Source organism: Urtica dioica, chromosome 12 (genome assembly GCF_054948205.1).
Source record: "Urtica dioica subsp. dioica isolate 48M chromosome 12, U.dioica_male_clone48M_v1_H2, whole genome shotgun sequence".
NCBI lineage: Eukaryota > Viridiplantae > Streptophyta > Magnoliopsida > Rosales > Urticaceae > Urtica > Urtica dioica.
In genome coordinates, this window is record NC_142767.1 from 22232958 (window position 1) to 22246301 (window position 13344).

At 31.5% G+C, this 13344-nt stretch overlaps 1 protein-coding gene across 4 annotated transcripts; it reads right to left on the bottom strand.

Moving 5' to 3' along the window:
- Positions 1-191: 191 nt before the first annotated feature.
- IQD21 (IQ-domain 21) lies at positions 192-4783 on the bottom strand. 4 transcript variants are annotated; one of them, XM_089604206.1, is made up of 5 exons: positions 4542-4783; positions 4210-4317; positions 2820-3104; positions 1744-2010; positions 192-1064 (listed from the first exon to the last, which is right to left on the bottom strand). In XM_089604206.1, exons 2-5 carry the CDS (start codon positions 4291-4293, stop codon positions 411-413), a joined length of 1290 nt encoding a protein of 429 aa, XP_089460332.1. In that variant the 5' UTR covers positions 4294-4317; positions 4542-4783; the 3' UTR covers positions 192-410. The 4 variants fall into 4 exon arrangements, with proteins under 4 accessions (XP_089460332.1, XP_089460329.1, XP_089460330.1 ...); XM_089604203.1 differs by having other exon boundaries at positions 4210-4323; XM_089604204.1 differs by having other exon boundaries at positions 4210-4357.
- Between the last annotated feature and the right edge of the window lie 8561 nt (positions 4784-13344).

Consider the following 13344-nt stretch of genomic DNA (forward strand, 5'->3'; position numbering starts at 1 on the left):
AAGAAGATGCTTCAATAAAAAAAATACTGATGCTCGAAAATATCTCTAAATGGTATTTAGCTAGTGGACTATCTTAATGATAACGTAATTAATAGCTTCGATATTTAAAAAAAAAAAAAAAAAAAAAGAAAAGAAAAAAGATAACGTAATTAATCGCACAAGTAATCCATAGCATGTCAAAACTTCCACGATAGTAGTAGCATAATTTTGTTTTTTTTTTCATCAGTCAAAATAAAGTGAAAAAGAAAATTGGAGAAAATAAGAGAAATGTACAAACGGTCATAAAATCCTCAACACCAATGTCGTTTCCGACGTCATTACCATCACCATAAGTTAAGAACAAAACTTAAAGACCAAGGTATTGACAAATAGAGTACAAAATAAGTAGAGAACACCACACACTTTTTCTTTTAATCAAAATCATGTCTCCAAGCATGCACACTAGAGGGCGAGACCCACTCGTCTCCTCCGGGCGAGTTGGAGGTGGACCCCACCACGGCCCGCCTGGCCTGCAAATGGGACCCGTTGTGTTTTGGGCTCGGGCTTCTCGGGAGTTGAAAACCCGCGCTCGCTCCGCCCAAGCTCGAGGAGTCGAAGATGGAGCTCATAACGGACCCGCCGCGCCGAGTGGACGTGTTCCACTGCGGCGTGGACGGGCTTCTCTGCTTATTGGGCCCACCGCCGCGGGCCTTGGCCTTGGCCGACTGGGTCGGAGCCATGTAGCTCGGGACGTGGTGGCTCGGGCTCGACTTGAGGTTCTGCCGAGCCGAATACGAGGCAGACTCGTGGCTCAGCCGGCCCGTCGTGACGTTGCTTGGCCCGCAAGCAACGTCCATCTCGACCGTCTTCTCCGAGGCCTCGTCGCTCGCCACGGGGGCGGCGGGGCCGAGGGTGTAGCGCGAGGTGTCGCGTCGGATTCCGTGGTGGTTGGGCTGCGAAGACATCCACCGCTCGAGCCAGGTCCAACCCCGTTGGGCCTTCTCTCTCGGGTCTATTTGGGGCCCGAACTCGCTGCTCATGGTTTGTAGTACTTGTTCGTGTTGCTCTTCTTGTTGTTGTTGCTGCTGTCGTTTTCAAGTCAAAAGATCATTATTATTATCAAGGCAAATCACTTGTGATATCTACACCTACCAAACATAATATTGGGGTAGATATTCTATCAAACCCCTCAAATATTGGAGCAATCACTTTTAAAAGTTAAGAGTATATATACGCCCAAGTTAGAATACATTTAATGACATTTAGAATGTAATATATAAGATTGATTTTTCGATTTTTAAGAATAGAAAGTCAATAAAAAATGGTGTCCGCTTACTTCGTTAAAGTGCAAAAAAAAAAAAAAAATAATAATAATTGTACAAAATAGTCATTTGAAACTTATTGATTAATAAAATAGTCAAAGATTCAACTTTTTATCAAAGTAATCAAATTTACGTTTTCAAAATTTTTTTGACAGCTAAGATTAAATTTTTTGACGATTAACAATTCATCACTTTCAAAAAAATTAATTTTGGGGTCAAATTTTTTTTTTGAAACCGGATTACTGTACATTTTGACTATTTCACTAAATTAAGACAAACCTTGACTATTTTACAAATTCATAACTTTAAATTAACTATTTAGCTACATCACCAAAAAAAAAAACAAAAGGTGCTTGATATTGGAGATTGCTTGCTTCTAAATCATGAAGAGTAAATTCAAATAATTGAATCAAAGAGTAAAGAGTAAGTAGTGATTAATTACCTGGCAAGCGAAAGCATAAGCAAGAGCTCTCTCCCTCTTCATCATTGCATTATTATTAGTATTAGTATTATTATTATTATTATTAGAATTGCTCTCGAGACTGTGGTTTCTCTGGTGGTGGAGACGGCGGGCGCGGACGCGGGCCTGGACACGGACGAGAGCCTGCATGCATCGCATCGTCATCTGGGCCTGCTTCCGAACGTTGTGCCCCCGCACCAACGCTTGCAGCCTCACCAGCCCCTTCAGCGCCCTCAGAGCTCGCCGTGCCTTTACACAACAAATTCATCCCAACGCTCAGTTTTTGTTTTCGTAGTTTTACTCGAACTCATTTTCTCATTTTCCTAAAGCAATATACATTTTTATAATTAGTTTTAAGATTCTACTGCTAGAAGTAAAAAAAAAAAAAATAGATAAATATATGTATAAATTAATTTAATACAAGACACTTGAAAATCGACTCTTAGAAACATATATAGTAAGCAGTCTTCAGCATTTTTTTTTTTTTTTTTAAGTATTGTGATAAATCAATAAAATCAAATCTAACCAAAAACAATTTTTTTTTTTCTTTCAAATTAACATAATTAAAAAAAACACACACGCACACACATTTCAAATTGAAACAATATCAACGCACAATCATTAGAGTGCTTTGAAGCTATCATGAGAGAAAAGTCACAAACAACCATGGCACTAAACTAGTGCATATTATGCACGAATACTATTACTACTATCTACTATATTTCTAATTCTATTTGTATAATAACCCTTATGTAAACCTCACTTAATTGAGTAACACCAAAATTTGGAGATTCGTTAAATAGTCAATTTATTATAAATTTTAAATAAATAATCATTATGATGATTTGATATTTTTAGCATTTTATTTATATCCGTCTGATAATTATTTACAATTACTAACAAATGTTTATAACTTTTAATGTCTTTTTAGCTTCGTTAATAAAATCTTATTACTATTTAACTTTTCATATGATTATACATATCCAAAGAACCCGCAGATATTTTATAAAAATAAAAAAATTCATATTTCTATAGATAGGGAGAGATAGATCATTTACCAGATAGCCTCTATAATGTGACTGTATGAGCGTGGCTGCCTTGTCTTCCTTAGAATACCGGCCATATCCGGCGAGATGAACCACTTTCGCCGCCGCCTGAGCCGCCGCCACCGCCGCTGCCGCGGCCGCCGCGGTGGCTTCCGCCACAGCGACGGCATGGCTTCTGTCCTCTGTCGTCACGGGGCTCGAAGAACCGCTCTCGTCCGCCACCGAGCTCTCCGTCGAGAAATGCTCAAACGACAACACCTCCGCGGCCTTTTGTTGTCGTTTTTCCACATTTTCTTTCTATTATTATTATTATTAACAAAAAACAAAACAAAACAAAACGTTATTGTTGTATTGTATGTCTTCCTTTGGAACAATGATTGAGGTTTTTTTTTTTTTTTTTTTTTCAGCGTTGTGGGATGGTTGAAGATGAAAGGCATGTGAATGATATGATGATGAGGGGAAAAAATGAAATGATGTGAATGAGCGAGCTTAGGTGTAGTGAAAACAATGTGTCACCACTCACAAGTCTCATGCAACATTATTTTTGGTCCTATTTCCTTCATTGGGGGACCATATATTGTGACACCTCTTGGATTAATTTTTTTTTTTTTTTCCTATGGTTTTAGAGGTGAGATGAAGCAAAAAATTTACACACCAAGAAACCCATGTTTTCTAATAAAAAAAAAAAAAGAAAAAAGAAAAAAGAACCATGTCACTTTCCAATCCACCACATTGCTTTATATTTACCCCAACTTTTTTATTTATATATATAATTTTTTTACAAAAGCAAAAAAGTCAAACAAATATTATGGCGTTAATTAAAAGCTTTAAAATCTCTCTCCCGCTGGTCTAAAATAATAAAGCACGTGATTAATGGTTCTTATTGCTAATTTAGTGCTGTGACCATTAATTATAATTTAAGTTAGTTGGGCTTCAACACTATTTTTTTTTTAAAGAAAATGGTCCATGAAAATAAAATTGACAGTTGGAGAGCTTTGCCAGTGATTCTCATCAAAAAGATAAAACCAAAAAAGAAAAGCTCTTCATTGAAACTTTTTATAATCTCAAGCCTTAACTCTTAACCACAATTTCGCTTTATTATCACGATTTGTTTTGCAAAAATATTTTTATCTAAACTCACTTGATTATGAAGACGAATCATTTAGCGAATGATCACTATCAATCGAATATAACTAATACATATTTAGGATAATATAGGATGTTTGTTTGTAGTTGTACTATCTACAGCTAATCGCATATTTGGAATCTCAGGACAGTTTCTGAAACTGAAATTTCGTGTAGAGAATGAGATAGAGAATGTCGTACATAAGAAACTATACACTGAATTTCTTAAAAATAAATGAAAATCTGCTTTAGTTTCTTTTTTGGTTTTGGATTTTACCTTTTTCTCAGACAAATCCTTGGACGAATTAGGCCGGAAAACTCTCTTCACGGACGAGAACCAACCATTTCCTTTCTTCACCATCTCAGCTCTGAAGATCGGCTTCTTCTGATACTAACCGAACACCATTTCATTTCAAAATTTTAAACTGCTATATATAAATACATCGATATAATAAAATTGAATAAGCAATCGACTTAATTACAATTCTTTTTTTTTCTGTAACTGTAACTTCGACCGAAGGAAATTAAGAATCAACCATATTAAATTTTGCTCTCCTTTTATATTTCGAAATCCAACGGAAAACAATATTGAGAGCGAATATGAAAAACCTGAGAAAGATATGTATCTCCTCGGTGGAATCGTGGTGAACAAGTCTCATTTTACGCGCATTTTTTCTGGCTTTCTTCTTCTTCTTCTTTGGAGATTGTTGTCAATGCAGAACTTTTTTTTTTTTTGGAGGGGATTAGAAGAGACAGAGAAGAGAAACTGACACCAAAATGCTCATCATATCATATAGCATAGAGAGAGAGAGAGAGAGAGAGAGAGAGAGAGAGAGAGAGAGGTGTGAGAGCAGTAACTGCGAACCCGCGCGATCGCCGTCAAGTATTTAACGGTTTCACGGAGTGGGTTTGTAAAGACGTTACAAAATCAACTTAATATAAGTCCTCAAATCAGGAAGAAAAAAAAATGGACCTAACCTACTCATATTCATGAAGTCACTGATTGAAGTTGCAGCCTCATTATTTTTAAAGGGAATTGGACCCATGAGTAAAAGTGAAAAGTTTTTTTTTTTTTTTTTTTTCCCGAATTCAATCGAAAATGTAATCAGGACAAATATATTAGTGTGTCTATAAATGTATGTCAACAATTTTAGACTTGGTTTATATAGATTTCATAAAAACATGAATTTATTGATATACATATAAACAAATTATGGATGTGTTAACATGCATCTATAGGTTCCACTAATATATTGTCCTGATTATATTTTTTGAATGATTTTGAAAAAGAAAAAAAAAATCAATGTTACTTATGCTCGGTCCAAATCCCTTTTTAAAATTCTATATGTGTCGAAATATATAGCAAACAAGAATCTAGTCCAAAAATTGAGCAAGAAAAAAATATATAGAATCTAGTCCAAAAGTTGAGCAAGAAAAAAAAATATATTTGATGGTACGTATTATGTGCATCCACGTAGAAATGAGGTAGAAACTAATACCATATATAATATAGGAGTTTCTCATTTAATCATCATAAATTTTGATACATGCGTGTGAGCGTACACGTCTTTTTATGTCAGAGTATTTATTTTGAGAGTTTTTGCATTAAGTTTCTGATAAATATATGTCTATTCTCAGTATTTTGTGTGCCTTAAGAGAATTAAATTTAGTGTAATTTTAGCACCAATTTTACTTTTTTGTTCCAATGATACTACACTAAATCTCATACTAAAGAAAATATTTAAGAATATGCTTTTTGATTAAATTTCTTAATTTAAAATGCTTTAGATTTATTGTCTTAATTTTATTAGTTATGTCTAATTAGATGTATAAATATGTAATTTTATTTTATTTATCAATTAAATATAACATATAGTACAAATAAATAATAAATTATTTAAAAAAAAAACTCCGACAATTAATAAAAGTGAAAATTAATAAATTTAGTTACATAGATAATACAATATTTTTTAGGGAATAGATAATACATCATAAAAAAAAAACATAAATGTGAAAATTACATACTACCATTGAATTAATCCATAGGGAGAGTAAGCATACTAGCCCAATTAAACCACCAATATTAGGAGAATAGCCAAAGTTTGAATAAATTAGGTGAATAGCCCAATTAATATTTCACTACCTAAATTACCCTTGTATATAAAGGCTTGTTCGGAATAAAGAGAGACAGAGCCAACGACAAGAAGCCGGCGAGCCAGAGCCGGAGCAGCTCCGGCGAAGGGAGAGACAAGAGAGGCCGTGCCGGAGGATCGCCATTGTTCCAGACAACTACAACTACTACTCGTCGTCGGATTGACTCGAAAATTGGCGGGGGGAGAGGAATCGGCGGCGGAGAGGAAATCGGCGGCGATGGAGGGGATTGAGGAGAGACACTTTGCAAATTCGCGAATCGGTTAATTAATTAACCTACTGGAGTGAGTTACGTTAATTAATTAACTGATTCGTAAATGATTTGAAATTCACAAAAAATTTACAAAAATCATAACTTAAGTCAATTTATAATCAAAGCATTCAATTAATTAACCTAATTCCGAATTCAATCATTTAGTAAATTAACTTTACTCACAAAAAAATCAGAACTTGAACTAATATTCAACCAATAAGTTAATTAATTAACCTAACTCACTCCAGTATGTTAATTAAATTAACCAATTCGAGAATTTGTCAAGGGCATTATGGTCTGAGCCGAAAATATGGGCTATTTGCTTAATAAAATGAAACTTGGGCTATTCCCCCAATAAGAATGACAAACTTGGCTAGTTACAACAAATTTCACTATTTATATATTCATTCCACAAATGATCTATCAATGCATCACGTAGTGCAAAATGAGCATCTCTATCTCTCAATCTCTTATGCTGAGAGAAGAACTCTTGAAATCTAGCGGTAATATTATTTTGTATTTTGTATTTTCTTGTAATGTTAAGAATTTTATGGTAATAGTATTTGTACTAGTATCTTTTAATTATCGACTTGATTAGATTTGATATCTATAAATTATTGTTATTAATTATTTGCTTAATTTGGTTTGATATTTATAATTTTTTTAAATTATTGGTTTAGTTTAAGTGGTATTGAGGAGATTAATTTGAATTATAAACAAAAGTCCAAACAGTTAAAAATATATTGATTAAGGTTGAAGTAATTAAAATATGTACTTTTAATTAAGAATTATGAATTAATTAGATTATAATAATGCTTAAATATTTGGTGTAATCTTGACACCAAATTAACAGTGTTACATCAAATCTGGTGTAACACTTTTTATTTGATGGAAAAGCTGCACCAAATATAGAGTTTTAAAGTTTTAGTATTTTAACCATTATAAGAGAAAAATTCTAAATTTGAAGTTTTAGAGTTTAGCATTGGAGATGATTTAATAGTATATCACTATCAGAATTTTTGGTCAATGATTTAATAGCATATCACTATCAGAATTTTTGGTTCGCGTTTAAGCTCTATGCTCGCTTTTATCTTGAGAGTTCTTGCGCTAAGTTTCTGATAAAATCTTTGATTAAAAACAAACATGTAGTTTTGTTTAGATGAAATGTGAATCAGATATTTAGATCAATTTTGTATATGTTAAAAATTATTTATTTTTCGTGACTAAATAAATTGAAGGTTTAGGAAATTAAAGTGCACTTTTCTTTCTTACCAAACATCTTACTGAAATTATATTTATATCAATTAATCGAATATGTGAAATGACCAGCATGCCTTAAGTCAGGATCAAGCAAAGATGCCCATATCCGTGATCATTAATATTCAACAAAACAAAAAATATGGTTAACGTACGTTTTTTCACCTTGTCATATATACAACTAGAGTACTCACGCCTTGCAGCGCATAATTTTAGTAGATATGTATACATAATACATATATATGTCTCGGCGGAGACTAATCTATGCTCAATAGACTTAGCCGATACAACGATAATTTAGATTGGATTGTTCTTATATTAGACAATTCTAAAAAAAATATTAAACAAAATAAATTAGAGTGCTTAAGTAGGTGAAGTCGAAACGATTAGATTCGTTGCTACACCTGAATTTATGTGTCAATGTCTAGAGCCTTGTCGGGCTTGTTTCGCTTTTTATAGAGGGTGGATGAAGTTAGATCGTAGGCTCATCAATTCCCACGTATAAGCGGTGATTTTGATAATTGTTTGCGTCGTATAATGTTATAGCAGTTAATTGATATTATCGATTGGTCATTATTTTTTTTCTCGATATTCTCGATTCTAATTAGTGGTCATTAGACCTCGATTTATGGTCCTTTCATTTCTTGTTCTATGTGGTTCCGAGTTTGTTGTACTCGGTGGCATCTTTGCATAAACACATGTATCCTATATATTTTCCACTAATCATATATATAATTTACGTAATGTGATCGTTTGAATTTTGACAACAAGAATATCGCCCGACTTGATTGACTCCGACGAAAAATTTGCAAAATACAAAATGGTTAAGGTGTTTTGCCTAAATCAAAACATGTTTTCTCGCTCTGGTTACTCCCTTTTTCGAAGTTAATATTCATCACACTAAACTTCAAACTCATCTATTATTTACATTAGTTCCGACTTATGTATCGGTATTTTTGGCTATTTATATACAAATATGTACAAATTGTAGTTTTTCGCCATTAGCAATATGAGTTGAAACTAAGCATGTGTTACGGCAATCGTTTTTAATATGCTGATCATATATGAATCCACGCACTGCGACGTTGCCGGTCCCATAAATTTGAGTGTTAATTAAAAACTAACCCACCATACTCACTAATTTTCAACCCAAAAGAAATGTAAAGAATATAAAAACCCATGCTCCATAATTATCCCAAAACAAAAAATGGTGCAAATCTTCTACGTATAAAGTATAAACTACTAAATCAAAGTAAACCTTTTTTTTTTTTTTTTTTTTTTTTTTTTTTTGTGGAAGTCAAAACTCAAAACACACCAACATATGTATAAAAGTTTCGTTATTATAATATAAACTAATAAAGAAATGAAAAGAGTCTACATCAGAGTCAAAATATAATTTATTTCCCTCATGAGCTATTGTATTTAGGATGATGAAATAAAAATACTAGTTGGATGTCTACTTCAAGGAAACCTATACAATAGGCAAATTGGTTCCACCACTAATAAGATTTTTTTTTTTTTTGCATGATGGGTTGTAAAATTAATTAAATTGTTCATAATAAATGTAAACCGTATTAAGAATTGAGTCATAAAAAGGAAAATAAAGAGGTTATCTAAGGTAGATGGCGACATTGCTTGCATTTAAGGGGACAAATTGAAGTGAGATAAATGTGTTTAGTGAGTCTCAATTCTTTACTTTCTAGTTTTGCTGTCATAACCCGTAAACCCTTTTTTTATTATTTATTTTATTTTATTTTATGGGTTTTAATGTTTTATTGAGTTTGGTGACAAGCACCTTTCAAGTTTCAACGTATTTATAAACACACTTTACAAAACGTACGTGATGGGGAATTTGGACAAACTTTCTGAACATTTACAGATTATTACCGTATAAATAAAACCTATATAATCTCGTATACTGTTTGTAATACTAGTTCTTCCGAGCAATAGTAAAGAAAACTTTGAGGTTGTGTTTGGTAGTTAACTCAAAAAGTTTTTGTTTTCTATTTTCTAATTTTTGTAGTTGTATTGAAAAATTATTTTGCAGTTGTTTTCAAAAAGCTGTTTGGTACAGTTTTCATTTTTGTTTTTGAGAAAGTGAAAAAACTGAAAAAAGTGTTTGGTATAGTTTTCATTTTTGTTTTTGAAAGAATGAAAATAGAAGATGAGGAGATAAGAGAATAATTTTTTTTTTTTCCAAAAACACATTTTATTTGTTTTCAGTTTTCTTTACTCTTTTACAAAACAACTTCAAAATTTTTTGAAATTTTTTTCCAAAAACTTAAACCAAACATGTTTTCAATTTTTGTTTTCAATTTTTTCAACTCAAAAACTAAAAAATTGTTTTTGAGAGGAATACCAAACACACCTTGGCATCTGTGTTTTAAAAGTGTAACATGTGTTTTAAATTATATCAAGAATAGTTTTATACTATAAAAATATCATTTTTCTTATAAATTAAATTGTATAAACAGTAATTAAAGTTAAATATGGTCTAAAACAGTAAATAATATCGCTATGAAAACTTTATAGTATTCATGCGAGTAGTTTTAAAAATGCATTATCACATATAATTTTTACTAGTTTATATATTGACCAATTAACTAGCTAAATGTAAGGAATAGAAAGAAACAATAAGGTTTGCACTGCACATCAATTTAGTAATATTTATACAAATTTACTTTATTACATTGTAGAAATTATACTGTCCTACGTCACCACGAATCATGTCCTCTACAGCTATTTGTTAGAGTCAAAGTTAAGAGAAACTAAGGGGCCGTTTGGTTTAGTTTTCTAAACTCGTTTTCTGTTTTTAAATTCTGTTTTCTGATTCCAATTTTTAAATTTAAAAAACAGATTTAGAATTACGTTTCGGAATATTTTAAATGTTGTTTGGTTATGTTTTCCATTCAATTGTATAGAGATAAAATAGAAAACAACTTTTCATTGTTTTCTGTTTTCTAAACAAATTTCAAAGAAAACAGAAACATGATTCTAAATCTGTTTTCTGAATTTATAACCAAACAGTTTTTCTAAAACTGTTTTCTAGAATTTAGAATCAGAAAACAGAAAACAGGAATGAAAAACTTAGGGGCCGTTTGGTTTAGTTTTCTAAACTCGTTTTCTGTTTTTAAATTCTGTTTTCTGATTCTAATTTTTAAATTTAAAAAACAGATTTAGAATTACGTTTCAGAATATTTTAAATGTTGTTTGGTTATGTTTTCCATTCAATTGTATAGAGATAAAATAGAAAACAACTTTTCATTGTTTTCTGTTTTCTAAACAAATTTCAAAGAAAACAGAAACATGATTCTAAATCTGTTTTCTGAATTTATAACCAAACAGTTTTTCTAAAACTGTTTTCTAGAATTTAGAATCAGAAAACAGAAAACAGGAACAGAAAACATAACCAAACGGCCCCTTAACCAAACGGGGCCTAAGAAATTAATGGTAAACTAATGAAGATATATATACTTCTTTTATTAATAGTAAACTAATTATACAAACGTGACGTTTCTATATAAAAAAAATAAAAAATGAAGACGAAGATGGAACATAACATTTTACTTAAACTCCAAAGCATATATATACGTTAGTATCCCTTAAAAGTAAGTTTGAGATTATTACTATAAGGCAAGAGCCAACAAATCCGCTATTAATATAAAAAATGTTACAAGACTATGGTAATAACGGTATAAATTTAATTCGTTTGTGGATTTGTAAGGTCACCTCAAATATTGACATATTTAAGTTTGAAACTTATAATGTTACAATCAGGCACGAAGCCAGCTTTAATTGAGGGGGCCCCTCAATTTTTTATTTTTTATTTATTTATTTTTTCATTTTTTACCCACTTTTCATTTTTTTTACAATTTTTTACCCTTAAAATTTACAAATTAACCCCCCTGAATTTTTTTTTACAAATTAGCCCCCCCAAAGTGGAAATCCTGGCTTCGTCCCTGGTTACAATCATGAATTCTAATGACAACCATAACATTATGTTCTGAATTCTGATTAAGATGTTGTCTGGTAATGACCTTTGCTTAGTTGCTTCATTAAATTTGGATTACTTTTCATGCAAACGACGATACAAGTGTCATATCCAAATTTAAGAAGTATACAAATAGGTCAAGAAAGAATCATATTACCGTCATCATTAGTTATTTAATCTGATTTATTTTAATCAACATTAAAATTGATAGCTATGCATTATGAGTTTGCTTATAGAGTTATAGTCAAATTATTTTTTTCCATCCCCTAACTACGTGCATAAACAAATAAAGTCGATGATTCATTTGTGGAACACAAAGTCACAACAAACAATCTTAGCGAGAGAGAGAGAGAGAGAGAGAGAGAGAGAGAGAGAGAGAGAGAGAGAGAGAGAGAGAGAGAGAGAGAGAGAGAGAGAGAGAGAGAGAGAGAGTTTTCAACTACTAAATTTGGTAATCATTTTGATGTAAGCATTTCTGTTCTTTTAATTAAGGGTTGGTGTACAACAATTCCAATCTAGAGATAACACGACTTGAGTTAAGATTCATTTGCACTTTAACGTCTAAATTTGATTTTATATTTTCTCAAATATATACGGGGGATTGAAATACTAATTGATTACAGTTGGTATTATGTGGTAGAAATACGTTATTAGTTAATCGTTGATTTTCTCATTTTAATGTACGTAAACTGTTCGAAACACAGCGGGTTACCGCAACTGGATAACCAATGCACACAACTATTTATTTTTAAGTTGCAAAATATTTAAATTCTTCTCAAAAGTATGATTAAGTGCTACAAAATATTCTAAAAAAATCGTTGTCGCAAGTGAACTTAATATGAAAATTCACAAGCGAAACCTCCACATGTTGTCGGTTTTCTATGTTTCCTCGAAATAAGTGAACGAGTTCAACAAAACCCTAATTTTATTTTTATTTTTATTTTCGTATATTTTTAGAAAGTTATTTTATGAAATTTTAAATTATAAGTTTTGATTTTGAGTCTATTGAGTCAAATTAGAGTGAAGTCTTTGATTTATTGACTCAATTCTACAGATATCCAATTCACTCGAATTTATTGGAATTTTGTTTATCATGAATTTTTAATTAATTAAACCAGTTATATTATTGAATTTATTTTCCATTTATGTGTCTTTGATGAAGATGAAAATACCAAAGCCTTTGTATTTAAGTCTGGTATGATAAGTGTTGTGCTGTATGTGATTTTACCTAGATTGTTTTTTTTGTTTGTTCGTAAAATTGCAAGTGATAGTATATTTATAGAAGTAATCGTAAAGATAGCGTGTCTTATGTTTTTATCGCGAAAATAGTATTTTTCAAGTTATAAATAATTAAATTTTTTTATTGATGTTTATACATTATTTTTAAAAATTATTTACTATTCCGAGCTCTACTTGATAATCTTTTAAAATTATATATACATAAGAATCTCAAATAACAGTTTGAAAAACACTATAGATGTAATTTTCGCCCTTTGTTTTTCTGTCACTCGGGTCACATGATTAGCCCATATTGTGAGTGAAGCCCAATTAGTCTTAGTTAGACTTAGAAGCCCAAGTCCGTCTACACCGAAACTCTGTCGTTTTGCACCGAACGACATTCAGTCGAAGTCAGTCGTGATTTGACTTTAGCTGGGGACATTTACTCTACTCGCCTCTTGACCTCTTTTTATCCTGAAATAATGAGTGTTTGTCCTTTACTACAAAAAAAAAAGAGTGTTTGTCCTTTTTCTGAATTAAAT

Coding starts and splice junctions, on each gene's coding strand:
- IQD21 (XM_089604206.1), bottom strand. CDS start 4,293: ATGGTGAAGAAAGGAAATGGTTGGTTCTCGTCCGTGAAGAGAGTTTTC. Junction 2,011..2,819: donor CACATTATAGAGGCTATCTG/GTAAATGATCTA, acceptor TGTTGTGTAAAG/GCACGGCGAGCTCTGAGGGC. Junction 1,065..1,743: donor CTTATGCTTTCGCTTGCCAG/GTAATTAATCAC, acceptor TGAAAACGACAG/CAGCAACAACAACAAGAAGA.